This window comes from Panulirus ornatus, chromosome 11 (genome assembly GCF_036320965.1).
Source record: "Panulirus ornatus isolate Po-2019 chromosome 11, ASM3632096v1, whole genome shotgun sequence".
Classification (NCBI taxonomy): domain Eukaryota; kingdom Metazoa; phylum Arthropoda; class Malacostraca; order Decapoda; family Palinuridae; genus Panulirus; species Panulirus ornatus.
Window position 1 is genome coordinate 11,360,374 of NC_092234.1, and position 22,750 is coordinate 11,383,123.

Consider the following 22,750-nt stretch of genomic DNA (forward strand, 5'->3'; position numbering starts at 1 on the left):
TGCCATCACAAAGCACTGCGATACTGAGAACCGACCTACATATTATATGATATCATCATTTCGTGAGGGCTGTTACTTTCTCGATTATTAATAATTTAGAGTTGCTCCGTGATACAGAAAAAAACTGGATGGTTTACTACTGCTTAAACCACGTCAAACGTTGTTACCCTTCAACTGTCAAAGCAGTGACATTATAAATTCACAATCTGTACATTTCACCGACATTTTGGTCAAGTTTGCTTAGTTGGAGTTTTTCGCGCCATTACTCTTGGCACCAATTCATACTTATTAGTCCAGGAAGGTTATTACGGGAGAAGGTACTTGTCATCAGTCTATATTAACTTTAAAACATAATACGACAACTTACGAGTAATATTCTACTATTAATGACGAGTCTTGACCAGTTTTTTGAGTTCCAACTTGACGACCTCACAAAACGTGTAAGGGTCACAATCAGCTGACTTGTGACTACACGTTCGGCTGAGAAGAGAAAACCACGACTGAGACATTTATCTCCTTAATCATGAGGAAAAATACATGCAGTTATTATGGAACTTTGATGATATATATGTTATTGACAAAAAGAACAAATATACGTATGAAAGAAATTTCGTACTGAAAAAGGAACCTAGATTATTTTACCGCTCAGGAATACGGACATCGTTCCCAAACAACGTCCCAGGGTGACAACAAGGTGGCAACAGATAGAACCAAGGATCTGTTAGGACGAGTGTAGGTTGAAATAATTTAGTGTGCCACTGAGTTACGTTATGGGCGTATAGGGTACTGTGAAAAGTAGGAAGTGATTGACGTATAACGGGCTTGTTTGTCCATGGTGTCACAATCATTGCGAGTGTAAAGTGGTCTTAGAATTACTAATTATCGTTAACATTTGTTGATGTTGGGTTTTTCCATTGGTGGATTATCTTGGCGTTTACGGCATTAATAACCCAGGCAGTTGTTAGGCCTAAAGCCCAAACAACCAACCACCCATGTGGGTATCAGCAGTAAAAGTTACATGCTTGATCATTATCCACTCCTTTTGACCGTAGTAGGGTTTACATGGCTCCTTATTTCATATCTTCGTCATCGCCACAGTTCTTTTGTGCGTATTGTGGATGCTTCACTATCTGATGTAATTTTCCAGGTTCTTTCACCCAGAACTTACCAACTCTTTCGAGAGCCTTCTCGTTTGGAACATTTTCTCTGGGAATGTTCCAGTAGTTCACTGCTACATTTACTCTGTGATTTGAATTCATCATTGTTTTCCTTCTAAATCTTATATTGATAAAGTCTTGTGATATGTCTGTTTATATTAGTTAAGGCGGATATTCGTGGGTCATATTCCCTCTGAAGATTATACATCTCAGTCATATTCCCTTTAATCAATGGAATCCAAACTTTGGTAATGGTAGACACTTAATTCCCTCTTCATTTTAAATCTTCCAGGCCTGGTATCATTATTTTGAGTCTCTTTAAACAAATATCACCAAATGCCACACAGTGAATGTTATAATGAACAACACATTTTCAGAAGCATTGAAGACATAGCAACAGAAGTAGGTGGTTTTTGTGCTAATGTAAAGAAACTAAGTCCTATCTGGCAAGACACAACTCCACACAATGTAGCACTTAGAGCCATCTTACATAATACATTGTCACTAGATGTCTGTTAATTTTCCTTGGGTGATTTGAGGCCTACATGTTTCAGAAGTGGTAGAGGATGTGTGGAACAGGTGTTTGCTTTGAAGAATCTGTGAGAAATACTTCGAAAAGCAAAGGGATTTGTATGTAGCATTTATGGATCTGGAGAAGGCATATGATAGAGTTGATAGAGATGCTCTGTGGAAGGTATTAAGAATATATGGTGTGGGAGGCAAGTTGTTAGAAGCAGTGAAAAGTTTTTATCGAGGATGTAAGGCATGTGTACGTGTAGGAAGAGAGGAAAGTGATTGGTTCTCAGTGAATGTAGGTTTGCGGCAGGGGTGTGTGATGTCTCCATGGTTGTTTAATTTGTTTATGGATGGGGTTGTTAGGGAGGTGAATGCAAGAGTTTTGGAAAGAGGGGCAAGTATGAAGTCTGTTGGGGATGAGAGAGCTTGGGAAGTGAGTCAGTTGTTGTTCGCTGATGATACAGCGCTGGTGGCTGATTCATGTGAGGAACTGCAGAAGCTGGTGACTGAGTTTGGTAAAGTGTGTCAAAGAAGAAAGTTAAGAGTAAATGTGAATAAGAGCAAGGTTATCAGGTACAGTTGGGTTGAGGGTCAAGTCAATTGGGAGGTAAGTTTGAATGGAGAAAAACTGGAGGAAGTAAAGTGTTTTAGATATCTGGGAGTGGATCTGGCAGCGGATGGAACCATGGAAGCGGAAGTGGATCATAGGGTGGGGGAGGGGGCGAAAATCCTGGGAGCCTTGAAGAATGTGTGGAAGTCGAGAACATTATCTCGGAAAGCAAAAATGGGTATGTTTGAAGGAATAGTGGTTCCAACAATGTTGTATGGTCGCGAGGCGTGGGCTATGGATAGAGTTGTGCGCAGGAGGATGGATGTGCTGGAAATGAGATGTTTGAGGACAATGTGTGGTGTTAGGTGGTTTGATCGAGTAAGTAATGTAAGGGTAAGAGAGATGTGTGGAAATAAAAAGAGCGTGGTTGAGAGAGCAGAAGAGGGTGTTTTGAAATGGTTTGGGCACATGGAGAGAATGAGTGAGGAAAGATTGACCAAGAGGATATATGTGTCAGAGGTGGAGGGAACGAGGAGAAGTGGGAGACCAAATTGGAGGTGGAAAGATGGAGTGAAAAAGATTTTGAGTGATCGGGGCCTGAACATGCAGGAGGGTGAAAGGCGTGAAAGGAATAGAGTGAATTGTATCGATGTGGTATACCGGGGTTGACGTGCTGTCAGTGGATTGAATCAGGGCATGTGAAGCGTCTGGGATAAACCATGGAAAGCTGTGTAGGTATGTATATTTGCGTGTGTGGACGTATGTATATACATGTGTATGGGGGTGGGTTGGGCCATTTCTTTCGTCTGTTTCCTTGCGCTACCTCACAAATGCGGGAGACAGCGACAAAGCAAAAAAAAGAGAAAAAATATATATATATATATATATATATATATATATATATATGTATATATTATTATTTATTTATTTATTTTGCTTTGTCGCTGTCTCCCGCGTTTGCGAGGTCGCGCAAGGAAACATGTATTATTATATTTTGTCACTGTCTCCCGCATTAGCGAAGTTGTGCAGGGAAACATGAAAGAATGGCCCAACCCCCACATACATATATATATCATATATATATGAATAAGAGCAAGGTTATTAGGTACAGTAGGGTTGGGGGTCAAGTCAATTGGGAGACAGCGACAAAGTATAAAAAAAAAAAAAAAAAAAAAAATATATATATATATATATATATATATATATATATATATATATATATATATATATATATATATATTATTTTTTTTTATTATACTTTGTGGCTGTCTCCCGCGTTTGCGAGGTAGCGCAAGGAAACAGACGAAAGAAATGGCCCAACCCACCCCCCATACACATGTATATACATACGTCCACACACGCAAATATACATACCTACACAGCTTTCCATGGTTTACCCCAGACGCTTCACATGCCCTGATTCAATCCACTGACAGCACGTCAACCCCGGTATACCACATCGCTCCAATTCACTCTATTCCTTGCCCTCCTTTCACCCTCCTGCATGTTCAGGCCCCGATCACACAAAATCTTTTTCACTCCATCTTTCCACCTCCAATTGGGTCTCCCTCTTCTCCTCGTTCCCTCCACTTCCGACACATATATCCTCTTGGTCAATCTTTCCTCACTCATTCTCTCCATGTGCCCAAACCACTTCAAAACACCCTCTTCTGCTCTCTCAACCACGCTCTTTTTATTTCCACACATCTTTCTTACCCTTAGGGGTAAGGGTAAGGGTAAGATATATATATATATATATATATATATATATATATATATATATATATATATATATTTCTTTTAAACTATTCGCCATTTCCCGCGTTAGCTAGGTAGCGTTAAGAACAGAGGACTGGGCCTTTTTTGGGATATCCTCACCTGGCCCCCTCTGTTCCTTCTTTTGGAAAATTAAAAAAAAAACGAGAGGGGAGGATTTCCAGCCCCCCGCTCCCTCCCCTTTTAGTCGCCTACTACGACACGCAGGGAATATGTGGGAAGTATTCTTAATCCCCTATCCCCAGGGATAATATATATATATATATATATATATATATATATATATATATATATATATATATATATATATATATATATATATATATTCTACGACACGCGAGGAATGCGTGGGAAATATTCTTTCACCCCTATCCCCAGGGATAAAATACATATATATATATATACACATACACACACATACACACACACACGCACATATACACACAAACACACATACATATATATACATATGAAAAATGTAAGAAACAATTTAGAAAACTGAAACTTCTAGCTTGAAATGAAAAGAAAAAAATGAATGTCACATAATGGTTCAACCTCTGGCTATGGAAAAAGGAAATGTTTAATTTATTTACACAAAAGTCAATAGTAGTTTTCATCAATTTAACCACTGTATCAATAAGCTTCAATGTCTAAGCTACATTTTCCCAATTTCACTATTTTCTTGTCAAAGCACCATGTATGAAAACTATCACTCCAGTAACACAACTATAAACATTTACTTCCCCTTTAAAAGGTTCTGGGGAAGTCTGTATATACATGTATATATATATGTATGTATATGTATGTATATACATGTGTATGGGGGTGGGTTGGGCCATTTCTTTCGTCTGTTTCCTTGCGCTACCTTGCAAACGCGGGAGACAGCGACAAAGCAAAAAAAAAAAAAAATATATATATATATATATAGCGTCTGGGGTAAACCATGGAAAGCTGTGTAGGTATGTATATTTGCGTGTGTGGACGTATGTATATACATGTGTATGGGGGTGGGTTGCACCATTTTCTTTCGTCTGTTTCCTTGCGCTACCTTGCAAACGCGGGAGACAGCAAAAAAAATATATATATATATATATATATATATATATATATATATATATATATATATATATATATATATATATATGGAGCGGGGGGCTGGAAATCCTCCCCTCTCTCTCTCTTTTTTTTTTTTTTTTTTTTTTTTTTTTTAATTTTCCAAAAGAAGGAACAGAGGGGGCCAGGTGAGGATATTCCAAAAAAGGCCCAGTCCTCTGTTCTTAACGCTACCTCGCTAACGCGGGAAATGGCGAATAGTTAAAAAAAAAAAGAAAAAAAAAAAGAAAAAAAAAAAATATATGTTGGGGATGAGAGAGCTTGGGAAGTGAGTCAGTTGTTGTTCGCTGATGATACAGCGCTGGTGGCTGATTCATGTGAGAAACTGCAGAAGCTGGTGACTGAGTTTGGTAAAGTGTGTGGAAGAAGAAAGTTGAGAGTAAATGTGAATAAGAGCAAGGTTATTAGGTACAGTAGGGGTGAGGGTCAAGTCAATTGGGAGGTGAGTTTGAATGGAGAAAAACTGGAGGAAGTGAAGTGTTTTAGATATCTGGGAGTGGATCTGTCAGCGGATGGAACCATGGAAGCGGAAGTGGATCATAGGGTGGGGGAGGGGGCGAAAATTTTGGGAGCCTTGAAAAATGTGTGGAAGTCGAGAACACTATCTCGGAAAGCAAAAATGGGTATGTTTGAGGGAATAGTGGTTCCAACAATGTTGTATGGTTGCGAGGCGTGGGCTATGGATAGAGATGTGCGCAGGAGGATGGATGTGCTGGAAATGAGATGTTTGAGGACAATGTGTGGTGTGAGGTGGTTTGATCGAGTAAGTAACGTAAGGGTAAGAGAGATGTGTGGAAATAAAAAGAGCGTGGTTGAGAGAGCAGAAGAGGGTGTTTTGAAATGGTTTGGGCACATGGAGAGAATGAGTGAGGAGAGATTGACCAAGAGGATATATGTGTCGGAGGTGGAGGGAACGAGGAGAAGAGGGAGACCAAATTGGAGGTGGAAAGATGGAGTGAAAAAGATTTTGTGTGATCGGGGCCTGAACATGCAGGAGGGTGAAAGGAGGGCAAGAAATAGAGTGAATTGGAGTCATGTGGTATACAGGGGTTGACGTGCTGTCAGTGGATTGAAGCAAGGCATGTGAAGCGTCTGGGGTAAACCATGGAAAGCTGTGTAGGTATGTATATTTGCGTGTGTGGACGTGTGTATGTACATGTGTATGGGGGGGGGGGGGGGGGGCCATTTCTTTCGTCTGTTTCCTTGCGCTACCTCGCAAACGCGGGAGACAGCGACAAAGTATAAAAAAAAAAAAAAAAAAAAAAAAAATATATATATATATATATATATATATATATATATATATATATATATATATATATATATATATATATATTTATACGGACATTATTTATACGTATTTATATACATAAACGCCCACACATGCACATATACATACCTATACATTTCAATATATACATATATGTACATACACAGACATATACATATTCATACATGCTGCCTTCATCCATTCTTGCTGCCTCCCCACCACTTATGAAATGGCACCCCCATCCCTTATGTGGGTATGAGGTAGTGCTGGGAAAAGACAACAAAGGCCACATTCATTCACACTCAGTCTCTAGCAGTCATGTGTAATGCATTGAAACCACAGCTCCCCTTCCACATCCAGGCCCACAAAACTTTTCATTGTTTACCCCAGATGCTCCACATGCCCTGGTTCAGTCCATTGACAGCATGTTGACCCCAGTATACCACATCGTTCTAATTCACTCTATTCCTTGCATGCCTTTCACTCTCTTTTATGTTCAGGTCCTGATCATTCAAAATCTTTTTCACTCCATTATTTCCACCTCCAATTTGGTCTCCCACTTCTTGTTCCCTCCACCTCTGACGCATATATCCTCTTTGTCAATCTTTCCTCACTCATTCTCTCCATGTGACCACATCATTTCAATACACCCCCTTCTGCTCTCTCAACCACACTCATTTTATTACCATACATCTCTCATACCCTTTCATTACTTACTCGATCAAACCACCTCACACCACATGTTGTCCTCAAACATCTCATTTCCAACACATCCACCCTCTTCTGCACAACCCTATCTATAGCCCATGCCTCACAACCATATAACATTGTTAGAACCACTATTCCTTCAGCCATACCCATTTTTGCTCCGAGATAACGTTCTTGCCTTCCGCACATACTTCAACACTCCCAGAACCTTCACTTCCTCCCCCACCCTGTGACTCGCTTCTGCTTCCATGGTTCCATCTACTGCTAAAACCACTTCCAGATATCTAAAACACTTTACTTCCTCTTATTCAAACTCACCTTCCAGTTGACTTGTCCCTCAACCCTACTGAACCTAATAACCTTGCTCTTGTTCACATTTACTCTCTGCTATCTTCTTTTACACACTTTTCCAAACTCAAGTCACCAACTTCTGCAGTGTCTCACCCGAATCAGCCACCAGTGCTGTATCATCAGCGAACAATAACTGACTCGCTTCCCAAGCCCTCTCATCCACAACAGACTGCATACTTGCCCGTCTCTCCAAAACTCTTACATTCACCTCCCTAACAACCCCATCTATAAACAAATTAACCATATATGTGTGTGTACGTGTGTGTGCATATGTTTATATATGTGTATGTGAGTGGATGGGTCTTTTTCATTTGTTTCTTGGCAGTACCTCACTAATGTGGGAAACACCTATCAAGTATAATAGAAAATGATGATAATAATTGGTGTATGTTAAATGCATATTTTAAGTGTATGAATTACTAAATTAAGTTTTCTTTGATTAGTATAGGTTAATTGATTATTATGTTGCTTTTAGATTTGTAATTCTTGATTATAATTGTTCTCATTTTTTCAAAATTTTTGTAATTAGTAGAAAGGTCTGTCTTTTTGTTAGCTTGTTATTAAATCCCAATTTTTTTTTGATGTAGTTTCACACAATGTAAGTTGTGACCACAAAACATGGATGATGCCGCACTGCAGAGGGTGTGTAGTCTTGCTGCTGCATTCCGTCAGTCTGCACATCTCCTTCTTGATCAACATCATAAGCTGTCTTTAGGTAAATATGAATTCTTTTAAAGGAGTTCTTTATCTTTCTCTGCTAATATTTGATGCTTGTCCTTAGATGCTGCATTGCTGTTGTTAGATTTATAATTTCTGAAATCCACCATTTGAACTTGAACATCTTACATTTTGTAGAAATATTTACTTTATTATGGAAATGCATGTGTCTGTTAGCACTTAGGACCCAGAGTTCAAGCTATTAGCATTACATAATGCAGTATTAATGGTAGGTTAAAGAAAGGCATTAAGCTAAAATGGTTTCTCAGGTTTTTAGGCCTTTATTAACTTTCTAGAATATACCCTTTATCTGTTACAGATATCATTTGGCTATGGTAGATATGCACTTCTTAATATGATCCTCATCTCTAAATTTCTCTTTAATTACTACCTTTATACATTCCATTTTTTGGTTTAAATTCAAACTTAATATTCTTCCCAAAATTATATATTGTCTTATAAATGAGGTGTTGTAACTTCAGAAGTAGAAGTTGATGCAAATGATATTTCTAACTTTGTATCGGTTCCTTTTGGAAAATTAAAAACAAGAGGGGGTAGGATTTCCAGCCCCCCGCTCCCTCCCCTTTTAGTCGCCTTCTACGACACACAGGGAATACGTGGGAAGTATTCTTTCTCCCCTATCCTAAGGGATAAGATGTGTGAATGTATAACCTAATAAAACCTGTGCATATGTTCTTATAAATCCGCTGCCTTGAAAATTTTTTAGCTTTCAGAATTGCTACCTGTAGTATAGATGTAGGGCTACTCTTTAATTACCTACATATTGTACTCAAGCTATTTACAAAATTGATAGCTTTTCCAAAACTTTTAGGGAGAAGTGAGATCAAAGGTTTTGCTTATTCAATTGGCCAGATTTTGTGTAGAAATGTTTAGAAAGTCTAGGGGTAGTCCAAAAAGCAATATATGAAATGAACTTTCTCTTAGGCCAAACATGTTTGCACCATTTCCTGTACAGATAGTGAAATGTTTGGGTATGATAAAGGGTATAGGACGAACCTTGATTCTCATTCATTACCCATTTCACTTTTTTACTTTCTGATGGTGTTTTTCTGTGACTCTTCTGCTGTAACAACAATACTGTTTCAGTATCTTTTTTCCAATATCACTTATACTTTAAATGAATATACATATTTTGCAGCCATGCACTGTGTGTCTGTACAAATTGCTGATCTTTGAATCTCCATTTTTTTTTTTTTTTTACTTTCCTTTCTTGCTTTAGGGATGTGGTATTGAGAATAAATGAACAGTGGCATGCAGTCAGTCTTTAGCTGTTATATGAAAAGTACTGTCATCAGAGATTACTATCCACAACTAAGTTCCATGTACTGCAACATGGTTTATTGTAACTGCTTCAGATTCCCTGTTTGTGAGAAACCAGGGCAACTTTCTTATCATATAATCCTGATGTTCTTCCCTGCTTGCTCATCCTAAACCACAATTATATACACTGCATATTTTTATAATTGTTTTTTTTTTTTCTTCTTTTTTTTTTTTTTTTGTCGCTGTCTCCCGCGTTTGCGAGGTAGCGCAAGGAAACAGACGAAAGAAATGGCCCAATCCACCCCCATACACATGTATATCCATACGTCCACACACGCAAATATACATACCTACACAGCTTTCCATGGTTTACCCCAGACGCTTCACATGCCTTGATTCAATCCACTGACAGCACGTCACCCCTGGTATACCACATCGCTCCAATTCACTCTATTCCTTGCCCTCCTTACACCCTCCTGCATGTTCAGGCCCCGATCACACAAAATCTTTTTCACTCCATCTTTCCACCTCCAATTTGGTTTCCCTCTTCTCCTCGTTCCCTCCACCTCCGACACGTATATCCTCTTGGTCAATCTTTCCTCACTCATTCTCTCCATGTGGCCAAACCATTTCAAAACACCCTCTTCTGCTCTCTCAACCACGCTCTTTTTATTTCCACACATCTCTCTTACCTTAGGGGTAAGGGTAAGGGTAAGATATATATATATATATATATATATATATATATATATATATATATATATATATATATATATATATATATATATATATATAATATATATATATATTATATATATATATATATATAATATATATATATATTATATATATATATATATATATTATATATATATATATATATATATATATATATATATTTCTTTTAAACTATTCGCCATTTCCCGCGTTAGCTAGGTAGCGTTAAGAACAGAGGACTGGGCCTTTTTTGGGATATCCTCACCTGGCCCCTCTGTTCCTTCTTTTGGAAAATTAAAAAAAAAACGAGAGGGGAGGATTTCCAGCCCCCCGCTCCCTCCCCTTTTAGTCGCCTACTACGACACGCAGGGAATATGTGGGAAGTATTCTTAATCCCCTATCCCCAGGGATAATATATATATATATATATATATATATATATATATATATATATATATATATATATATATATTCTACGACACGTGAGGAATGCGTGGGAAATATTCTTTCACCCCTATCCCCAGGGATAAAATACATATATATATATATACACATACACACACATACACACACACACGCACATATACACACAAACACACATACATATATATACATATGAAAAATGTAAGAAACAATTTAGAAAACTGAAACTTCTAGCTTGAAATGAAAAGAAAAAAATGAATGTCACATAATGGTTCAACCTCTGGCTATGGAAAAAGGAAATGTTTAATTTATTTACACAAAAGTCAATAGTAGTTTTCATCAATTTAACCACTGTATCAATAAGCTTCAATGTCTAAGCTACATTTTCCCAATTTCACTATTTTCTTGTCAAAGCACCATGTATGAAAACTATCACTCCAGTAACACAACTATAAACATTTACTTCCCCTTTAAAAGGTTCTGGGGAAGTCTGTATATACATGTATATATATATGTATGTATATGTATGTATATACATGTGTATGGGGGTGGGTTGGGCCATTTCTTTCGTCTGTTTCCTTGTGCTACCTTGCAAACGCGGGAGACAGCGACAAAGCAAAAAAAAAAAAATATATATATATATATATATAGCGTCTGGGGTAAACCATGGAAAGCTGTGTAGGTATGTATATTTGCGTGTGTGGACGTATGTATATACATGTGTATGGGGGTGGGTTGTACCATTTTCTTTCGTCTGTTTCCTTGCGCTACCTCGCAAACGCGGGAGACAGCAAAAAAAATATATATATATATATATATATATATATATATATATATATATATATATATATATATATATATATATGGAGCGGGGGGCTGGAAATCCTCCCCTCTCTCTCTCTTTTTTTTTTTTTTTTTTTTTTTTTTTAATTTTCCAAAAGAAGGAACAGAGGGGGCCAGGTGAGGATATTCCAAAAAAGGCCCAGTCCTCTGTTCTTAACGCTACCTCGCTAACGCGGGAAATGGCGAATAGTTAAAAAAAAAAAGAAAAAAAAAAAGAAAAAAAATATATATATATATATATATATATATATATATATATATATATATATATATATATATATATATATATTTATACGGACATTATTTATACGTATTTATATACATAAACGCCCACACATGCACATATACATACCTATACATTTCAATATATACATATATGTACATACACAGAGATGCTCTGTGGAAGGTATTAAGAATATATGGTGTGGGAGGCAAGTTGTTAGAAGCAGTGAAAAGTTTTTATCGAGGATGTAAGGCATGTGTACGTGTAGGAAGAGAGGAAAGTGATTGGTTCTCAGTGAATGTAGGTTTGCGGCAGGGGTGTGTGATGTCTCCATGGTTGTTTAATTTGTTTATGGATGGGGTTGTAAGGGAGGTAAATGCAAGAGTCCTGGAAAGAGGGGCAAGTATGAAGTCTGTTGGGGATGAGAGAGCTTGGGAAGTGAGTCAGTTGTTGTTCGCTGATGATACAGCGCTGGTGGCTGATTCATGTGAGAAACTGCAGAAGCTGGTGACTGAGTTTGGTAAAGTGTGTGGAAGAAGAAAGTTGAGAGTAAATGTGAATAAGAGCAAGGTTATTAGGTACAGTAGGGGTGAGGGTCAAGTCAATTGGGAGGTGAGTTTGAATGGAGAAAAACTGGAGGAAGTGAAGTGTTTTAGATATCTGGGAGTGGATCTGTCAGCGGATGGAACCATGGAAGCGGAAGTGGATCATAGGGTGGGGGAGGGGGCGAAAATTTTGGGAGCCTTGAAAAATGTGTGGAAGTCGAGAACACTATCTCGGAAAGCAAAAATGGGTATGTTTGAGGGAATAGTGGTTCCAACAATGTTGTATGGTTGCGAGGCGTGGGCTATGGATAGAGATGTGCGCAGGAGGATGGATGTGCTGGAAATGAGATGTTTGAGGACAATGTGTGGTGTGAGGTGGTTTGATCGAGTAAGTAACGTAAGGGTAAGAGAGATGTGTGGAAATAAAAAGAGCGTGGTTGAGAGAGCAGAAGAGGGTGTTTTGAAATGGTTTGGGCACATGGAGAGAATGAGTGAGGAGAGATTGACCAAGAGGATATATGTGTCGGAGGTGGAGGGAACGAGGAGAAGAGGGAGACCAAATTGGAGGTGGAAAGATGGAGTGAAAAAGATTTTGTGTGATCGGGGCCTGAACATGCAGGAGGGTGAAAGGAGGGCAAGAAATAGAGTGAAGTGGAGTCATGTGGTATACAGGGGTTGACGTGCTGTCAGTGGATTGAAGCAAGGCATGTGAAGCGTCTGGGGTAAACCATGGAAAGCTGTGTAGGTATGTATATTTGCGTGTGTGGACGTGTGTATGTACATGTGTATGGGGGGGGGGGGGTTGGGCCATTTCTTTCGTCTGTTTCCTTGCGCTACCTCGCAAACGCGGGAGACAGCGACAAAGTATAAAAAAAAAAAAAAAAAAAAAAAAAAAAACATACACAGACATATACATATTCATACATGCTGCCTTCATCCATTCTTGCTGCCTCCCCACCACTTATGAAATGGCACCCCCATCCCTTATGTGGGTATGAGGTAGTGCTGGGAAAAGACAACAAAGGCCACATTCATTCACACTCAGTCTCTAGCAGTCATGTGTAATGCATTGAAACCACAGCTCCCCTTCCACATCCAGGCCCACAAAACTTTTCATTGTTTACCCCAGACGCTCCACATGCCCTGGTTCAGTCCATTGACAGCATGTTGACCCCAGTATACCACATCGTTCTAATTCACTCTATTCCTTGCATGCCTTTCACTCTCTTTTATGTTCAGGTCCTGATCATTCAAAATCTTTTTCACTCCATTATTTCCACCTCCAATTTGGTCTCCCACTTCTTGTTCCCTCCACCTCTGACGCATATATCCTCTTTGTCAATCTTTCCTCACTCATTCTCTCCATGTGACCACATCATTTCAATACACCCCCTTCTGCTCTCTCAACCACACTCATTTTATTACCATACATCTCTCATACCCTTTCATTACTTACTCGATCAAACCACCTCACACCACATGTTGTCCTCAAACATCTCATTTCCAACACATCCACCCTCTTCTGCACAACCCTATCTATAGCCCATGCCTCACAACCATATAACATTGTTAGAACCACTATTCCTTCAGCCATACCCATTTTTGCTCCGAGATAACGTTCTTGCCTTCCGCACATACTTCAACACTCCCAGAACCTTCACTTCCTCCCCCACCCTGTGACTCGCTTCTGCTTCCATGGTTCCATCTACTGCTAAAACCATTTCCAGATATCTAAAACACTTTACTTCCTCTTATTCAAACTTACCTTCCAGTTGACTTGTCCCTCAACCCTACTGAACCTAATAACCTTGCTCTTGTTCACATTTACTCTCTGCTATCTTCTTTTACACACTTTTCCAAACTCAAGTCACCAACTTCTGCAGTGTCTCACCCGAATCAGCCACCAGTGCTGTATCATCAGCGAACAATAACTGACTCGCTTCCCAAGCCCTCTCATCCACAACAGACTGCATACTTGCCCGTCTCTCCAAAACTCTTACATTCACCTCCCTAACAACCCCATCTATAAACAAATTAACCATATATGTGTGTGTACGTGTGTGTGCATATGTTTATATATGTGTATGTGAGTGGATGGGTCTTTTTCATTTGTTTCTTGGCAGTACCTCACTAATGTGGGAAACACCTATCAAGTATAATAGAAAATGATGATAATAATTGGTGTATGTTAAATGCATATTTTAAGTGTATGAATTACTAAATTAAGTTTTCTTTGATTAGTATAGGTTAATTGATTATTATGTTGCTTTTAGATTTGTAATTCTTGATTATAATTGTTCTCATTTTTTCAAAATTTTTGTAATTAGTAGAAAGGTCTGTCTTTTTGTTAGCTTGTTATTAAATCCCAATTTTTTTTTGATGTAGTTTCACACAATGTAAGTTGTGACCACAAAACATGGATGATGCCGCACTGCAGAGGGTGTGTAGTCTTGCTGCTGCATTCCGTCAGTCTGCACATCTCCTTCTTGATCAACATCATAAGCTGTCTTTAGGTAAATATGAATTCTTTTAAAGGAGTTCTTTATCTTTCTCTGCTAATATTTGATGCTTGTCCTTAGATGCTGCATTGCTGTTGTTAGATTTATAATTTCTGAAATCCACCATTTGAACTTGAACATCTTACATTTTGTAGAAATATTTACTTTATTATGGAAATGCATGTGTCTGTTAGCACTTAGGACCCAGAGTTCAAGCTATTAGCATTACATAATGCAGTATTAATGGTAGGTTAAAGAAAGGCATTAAGCTAAAATGGTTTCTCAGGTTTTTAGGCCTTTATTAACTTTCTAGAATATACCCTTTATCTGTTACAGATATCATTTGGCTATGGTAGATATGCACTTCTTAATATGATCCTCATCTCTAAATTTCTCTTTAATTACTACCTTTATACATTCCATTTTTTGGTTTAAATTCAAACTTAATATTCTTCCCAAAATTATATATTGTCTTATAAATGAGGTGTTGTAACTTCAGAAGTAGAAGTTGATGCAAATGATATTTCTAACTTTGTATCGGTTCCTTTTGGAAAATTAAAAACAAGAGGGGGTAGGATTTCCAGCCCCCCGCTCCCTCCCCTTTTAGTCGCCTTCTACGACACACAGGGAATACGTGGGAAGTATTCTTTCTCCCCTATCCTAAGGGATAAGATGTGTGAATGTATAACCTAATAAAACCTGTGCATGACATGTTCTTATAAATCCGCTGCCTTGAAAATTTTTTAGCTTTCAGAATTGCTACCTGTAGTATAGATGTAGGGCTACTCTTTAATTACCTACATATTGTACTCAAGCTATTTACAAAATTGATAGCTTTTCCAAAACTTTTAGGGAGAAGTGAGATCAAAGGTTTTGCTTATTCAATTGGCCAGATTTTGTGTAGAAATGTTTAGAAAGTCTAGGGGTAGTCCAAAAAGCAATATATGAAATGAACTTTCTCTTAGGCCAAACATGTTTGCACCATTTCCTGTACAGATAATGAAATGTTTGGGTATGATAAAGGGTATAGGACGAACCTTGATTCTCATTCATTACCCATTTCACTTTTTTACTTTCTGATGGTGTTTTTCTGTGACTCTTCTGCTGTAACAACAATACTGTTTCAGTATCTTTTTTCCAATATCACTTATACTTTAAATGAATATACATATTTTGCAGCCATGCACTGTGTGTCTGTACAAATTGCTGATCTTTGAATCTCCATTTTTTTTTTTTTTTTACTTTCCTTTCTTGCTTTAGGGATGTGGTATTGAGAATAAATGAACAGTGGCATGCAGTCAGTCTTTAGCTGTTATATGAAAAGTACTGTCATCAGAGATTACTATCCACAACTAAGTTCCATGTACTGCAACATGGTTTATTGTAACTGCTTCAGATTCCCTGTTTGTGAGAAACCAGGGCAACTTCCTTATCATATAATCCTGATGTTCTTCCCTGCTTGCTCATCCTAAACCACAATTATATACACTGCATATTTTTATAATTGTTTTTTTTTTTTTTCTTCTTTTTTTTTTTTTTTTTGTCGCTGTCTCCCGCGTTTGCGAGGTAGCGCAAGGAAACAGACGAAAGAAATGGCCCAATCCACCCCCATACACATGTATATCCATACGTCCACACACGCAAATATACATACCTACACAGCTTTCCATGGTTTACCCCAGACGCTTCACATGCCTTGATTCAATCCACTGACAGCACGTCACCCCTGGTATACCACATCGCTCCAATTCACTCTATTCCTTGCCCTCCTTACACCCTCCTGCATGTTCAGGCCCCGATCACACAAAATCTTTTTCACTCCATCTTTCCACCTCCAATTTGGTTTCCCTCTTCTCCTCGTTCCCTCCACCTCCGACACGTATATCCTCTTGGTCAATCTTTCCTCACTCATTCTCTCCATGTGGCCAAACCATTTCAAAACACCCTCTTCTGCTCTCTCAACCACGCTCTTTTTATTTCCACACATCTCTCTTACCCTTACGTTACTTACTCGATCAAACCACCTCACACCACACATTGTCCTCAAACATCTCATTTCCAGCACATCCATCCTCCTGCGCACAACTCTATCCATAGTCCACGCCTCGCAACCATACAACATTGTTGGAACCACTATTCCTTCAAACATACCCATTTTTGCTTTCCGAGATAATGTTCTCGACTTCCACACATTCTTCAAGGCTCCCAGAATTTTCGCCCCCTCCCCCACCCTATGATCCACTTCCGCTTCCATGGTTCCATCCGCTGCCAGATCCACTCCCAGATATCTAAAACACTTCACTTCCTCCAGTTTTTCTCCATTCAAACTCACCTCCCAATTGACTTGACCCTCAACCCTACTGTACCTAATAACCTTGCTCTTATTCACATTTACTCTTAACTTTCTTCTTTGACACACTTTACCAAACTCAGTCACCAGCTTCTGCAGTTTCTCACATGAATCAGCAACCAGTGCTGTATCATCAGCGAACAACAACTGACTCACTTCCCAAGCTCTCTCATCCCCAACAGACTTCATACTTGCCCCTCTTTCCAAAACTCTTGCATTCACCTCCCTAACAACCCCATCCATAAACAAATTAAACAACCATGGAGACATCACACACCTCTGCCGCAAACCTACATTCACTGAGAACCAATCACTTTCCTCTCTTCCTACACGTACACATGCCTTACATCCTCGATAAAAACTTTTCACTGCTTCTAACAACTTGCCTCCCACACCATATATTCTTAATACCTTCCACAGAGCATCTCTATCAACTCTATCATATGCCTTCTCCAGATCCATAAATGCTACATACAAATCCATTTGCTTTTCTAAGTATTTCTCACATACATTCTTCAAAGCAAACACCTGATCCACACATCCTCTACCACTTCTGAAACCACACTGCTCTTCCCCAATCTGATGCTCTGTACATGCCTTCACCCTCTCAATACCCTCCCATATATATTTATATATATATAATTGTATGGTGATTTATAAAATACCTGAAACATTTGTCTTCATTCTTTTGTCCATCACCTATTTTATCTTGCTGTCTGCTTTTGTGTTTTGCATTATTACCCTGTATTTCCCATCATCTCTGTTTTGTTTATGTGCATGGATTGATATATGCAAAGACATGGTATTCATGATATACAAATGTAATATTCTTTTTCTTTTGAGATAACTGTTATCATTCTTCACAGATACATGGACACTCGGAGAAGTTCAAGAAGCCTTTAGTTTAATCCTTGAGATTGAGCAGCATACCAACTTTCATGTGTTACCTCCCAATCACCGCCAGCACCCTGCAATTCCACAGCTGCAATTTATTTATGACCTTCTCCAGAAGATTTTTGGTTTAAGGTTGTGGGTTAAGGAAGGCAAGTGACTTATCTATTGTGTAGTTCATCCTTGTTCCTATGTATCTTACTGGAAAGCTTACTGTCTAATTTTTTTTTAATTTTTTCATAATCATATTCCATGTTTTGTGATTTATATAATATGGATTGGAGATGTGGCATATTCAGACGTTACTACGAAATGGTTCTTCAAGGCAGATTATTAAGGTTTATTCAACAGTTTTATTTTCTTTTTTATGTTGAAGGCTCATGTCATGGACAAAAGTCCACATCAAGGCCAGGCCATAATTGAAATATAGAGAGAATAATGAAAGAGGAAAAGAAAATACAAGGGAAAATATTCACAAATTCTGGAGAAAGTGAAAGACTTATCTTTTAAAATGAGCCAGGTCATAGTTATTGGGAAAGACGTGAGAAGGGTAGAGAGTTACAAAGCTTCGACATCTAGGGAAAGAAGCAATCAAAACAGCCTACTCTTGAGTAGCCTATGGCCACACAGAAACGTTGCAACGCAGCAGCTTGACAAATATTGTGTGGCCTAACTATTGGTGGGGCACACAAGCAGCCAGCTCTCGGGAGCAGAAACCAAAGTAATACATATAGAAGAAAGAAAGTGAACCAATATTGTGGCAAGTTTGGAAGCTATCCTGGGAGCATTTATAAGTTGGACCGCTTTCAACTCAACTCTGCCAAGTAAGGATGCATAAGTAGAATCACCTCAGATGTGAGAGCAGTACTTCAAACAAGGACAAATTAATCCTTTGTATGAATATAGTAACTGTTCAGAAGGAAAGAAGTTTCAGCATCTGAACAGGACACCCAGTGTTTTAGAGGCAGACTCAGATATTCCCAAAATGTTTGTTTTTTTAGAGTGGATGTTATAGTAGTACCAAGAATGTTAAGTCGATAGGTGGGATTACATAACGATCAAAGGAGAGATGAGAGTTTTAAGGATTTTTTGAAAGAGAGATTGATAGAAACTGGGTCTTAGAGACCTTAACTAGATTATGTCTACCCAACTGAGATATCCTGTCCAAGTCTGAGTTTATTGAGGAAGATGTGTTAAGACGAGATACAGTTCAAGGGAGAGAAGGAGCAGAACTGAATGATGTGGATGAATGCAGTATTGAGTTGTTTTACTAATGATGTATATGCCTGAAGCTTTAACCTTTGAGGCATTTGCAAGAGCTGCTTTTTACTTGGATTGGATTTGCTAGAACAAAATTGATCCTCCTCTCCCATACATAATTGGATGAAGTTCTTAACTTGAGTTTCAGGGTTTAGTAATGCTGGAAGTTCCCAGGTGGTGCTTACACTTTTGGTGTCTGAGACTCCAACAACGCTACACTTTTGTTAGCACTTCAGGTTCTCTAAGAGGCTTAGACCATTTTGGCTTTTTACAGGACTTCAAAGTTGTGGTTTCTGAAAATTGAATGTGATTTATCTAATACTTACTTTTTCAGGAAGAGGTCTAGAGGATGCATAACAAATGACCTTTACATGGCATTTATCCATTCTGTATGGAAAGCTTTTCAGTTCCTCCTTGAAGAATCTCATTTCTCAGACATGGCTTGAGCCTTATGTTTGGAATTCTTCCCAAGCCTGTTACCACCAAGAATGGAGTTAGTGATGATATTGCCTTAAAAGATTTTTTGTAGAATTATGTAACTTTTAGTACCCCTTTTATGGGACTCTTGTCAATTTCAAGGCTGTGCTACATTCAATAGCAGGGAAATTATGGACTTTTGGAGTGAGATTGTACGGTAATCCTTTTCATTCAGTGACAATGATACATCCTCAATGAAAGTGATTTTCAACTTGTGTATCCACATGCTGATGAAGTTTGGTAGCGTATAAGAATACTCAGTAATTAATCTGTTCAGTAGTGTTTGAGATAAATTCCTTAATCTTTCTTTCTGAGGAGATCAGATGCTTTTCCCCTTTACCCAAGCTGGAGCCTTCTAGAGTCTGTACAATTTACATTTACTTGTAATAGTTTTTCTGACTATTTAGTTGCTCATTGTGTCATGTACAAAACCTGTTTTCACACTCATGACTTCTTTATGATGACAACCTCTTATGGATTAAGTTAAACTTGAAACCATAGATTCCTGGTTAATAATGAAATTGATAAATGCAACCCTTTTGTCAGATCTTGAAAGACATCAAGAGAGTTTAATGCTTTTTGCCTAGTTTAATGTCTAAAACTTTTGGGACTTTTCCAGAGTTTATTTAGGGGAATATAATTTATGCTACCAGCATGCTTGTAACACTTTTTGGCAAAAAACATCTCTACATGGAATAAGAAAATCATTGATATATTGGTTTAAATTAGGCTTTATGTTAGAGGACTTGATATGAGGAAGGTGACCTAAACCTCAGAAGCCTTTCAGTACGAAATAAGGGGAGGAGGGATCTTTGGTACTTTCCTCTCACCTTCATCAGGCAATGCCTTTGCTTAGACATTGTGGATCTACTCTGCATGGAAATGGAGATTCCTCATTAAGAAGAGACAGATTTTAGGGTGCCTTAGGTTTGATATTGAAAGTGCTTATTCTGCCTAAGTTTTTCTCCAAACCTTTCTGAAGTTTGAAAAACCATGCTTTTCTGAAGCAATTTCTTATAAGCATTTTCATCTGGTCCTTTGTCATGCCTTGCCCTTGCCTCTACTTTTTTCAAATACTTTTCTCTCCACCTGCTGTGACTGCATTTAGGTTGATGCTTGTGACCAGTGTTAAGTGAGTTTTCTGTGGTTGAGAGCTAGTGGACCGATGATGTCTTTGGTTGTCTCTCATTGGCTGAGTGCATTCCTGAAATAATCAAGCATCTCCCATCTAGATGAGAGAATAGTGACACTTATAGAAAGTCATTGGTCCCCACTGGACAGACAGGGATTAGAATGTCGTAAATTTGGCATTCCTAGAGAATCTCTCATCCATGCAGGACACCACCCTGGGGAGAAAAGGTTTATAGATATTCAAAACTGTTATTTTTTTCAGATTTCTAAGTGTATGAATGAGATTATGTCAGTAAATCTTACTTATTCTGCCTTGAATAAGTTAGGTTCAGGCTACCTGTCTTTTGATCTATCAGTATCTTTGATACCTGCTCCTATAGGAGCTTCCTGAAAGGAGTGAAAGAGTCTCAGTAACTGGTGAACTGTAGTGCCTCACCCTCAATAGGTCACTGCTAGAGGGCAACTCCTCTGCAGTGTTATCAGAGGCTCCTCCTTAATGTTTCTCTTGACTACTTTTACCTAATGTGTCTTGTCTTAATGTTCTTGCCTGATGTTACAACCTACTACTGGTACCTAACGCTCCCACCTAGTGTTCCTACCTACTCCTTCAACCTAATAATCCTGTTTCATGTACATACCTGCTGCTTCAGTCCATATTGCCAAAAGGCAGGGCAAGTGCATAGTGCTCACCAGAGGAAGATCTAGTTATGAAGAATAAGTTGTGTGAGTTAAGTGTTCTCAAGTGTTATGTGTGACATAGACATGATAGAAATAATTCAAAGTAAAAAAAAGGGATCTTGGCAAATTTTTTATGATTTCTGAAGTTTCTAGAACTCATATGTCCAAATTTTTTATGTTGAACCTGTAGTACACAGAAAAACTACTTTTGAATTCTTGTCTTTTCTAATTTCTGTAATTTTAATCCTTATTATCTTTTACCCTTTTTAACTGTTTTGTAGCTGTGCATCACATCCATTTTTTTTTGTTGACAAAATGAAAGCCATTTTAACTTTTTGCAGGACACAATGTTCAACTGAATGAAAACATAAGTTTGCGATGTTTCCGAAACTTACAGGCATTAGAATTAATGCACATTCCTGTGACAAGTCTCAAAGCTCTACAAACACTACGACCAACATTACGATCAATAATGGTAGTTAAAGGATTAACTCGATTGGCAGATCTCTTCATTCGTTGTGGTGCTGACAAGGTAAACTCCTCTTTTTAGTATTGACATTACATCTGCTGTCTGGCTTTTCATTTTCATTCCCTGAGGCTATAGTGATTTTTTTTTCGAGCACAGATGTAAAATTGTTGGTACATAATTCATGCACAGGTAGAAATTATGATAGTTATGGTTATTAATCCAAGAGGCAAATTTTTGTCTGTATGTCATGGTTCTCTGAAGTTATTTTCATCATTGCAATTGATCCTACAATCCATAATTGTTGCTAAAGTCCCTGAAACATCTTAAGACTAAGTTACCAAGTTCTTTTGGGAAGATATCTATATATTATCTTTAACTCATTTCCTTATTCATAGAATGGTTCATGTGCATATAATCTGTTATTTCACATGCACAAATCCTTAGCTTATGTTCATTACATGAACTAATATCATTGTTTCTTGATTACTCTTTATCATTCAGTGCTGATTTGTCAGGTATGAGTGAGATGTTAACATACATTTCCTCCAACACATTAAACTAAACCTCATTACATATAGTCAAAATTTCTTCCACTTGCATCATATCTGAAGCAGCTTTGTTCATCTCTTGTGGTCTTCCTTTTCTTGCTCCTTCAGCTGTACTTCTACAAATTATCTTGACCAGTCTGTTATCTTGGAACTTATAACTATGTATATATTATATGCCATGTGACCCTTCATTTTCATTACCTTAGGCTATAGAGATTTTGTATGAGCAATGGTATAATGATGAAATCCATAAAATCA

At 38.1% G+C, this 22,750-nt stretch overlaps 1 protein-coding gene and 1 long non-coding RNA gene across 6 annotated transcripts in view; one reads left to right on the forward strand and one right to left on the reverse strand.

Annotated features, from left to right (window-relative positions):
- LOC139751276 (uncharacterized) overlaps positions 1-479 on the reverse strand; it is a 38,749-nt gene extending 38,270 nt beyond the window's left edge. For all 3 annotated transcript variants that reach the window (XR_011713322.1, XR_011713320.1, XR_011713321.1), the window contains exon 1: positions 368-479. This is a non-coding gene — a long non-coding RNA (uncharacterized lncRNA). The remainder of the gene's footprint in view (positions 1-367) is intronic.
- Positions 480-14,549: 14,070 nt separating this feature from the next.
- Positions 14,550-22,750, forward strand: part of LOC139751277 (uncharacterized) — a 137,626-nt gene continuing 129,425 nt past the window's right edge. For all 3 annotated transcript variants that reach the window (XM_071666588.1, XM_071666589.1, XM_071666590.1), the window contains exons 1-3: positions 14,550-14,703; positions 17,905-18,081; positions 21,817-22,007. In XM_071666588.1, the coding sequence (XP_071522689.1) occupies positions 14,607-14,703; positions 17,905-18,081; positions 21,817-22,007 (465 nt within the window). In that variant the 5' untranslated portion in view covers positions 14,550-14,606. The remainder of the gene's footprint in view (positions 14,704-17,904; positions 18,082-21,816; positions 22,008-22,750) is intronic.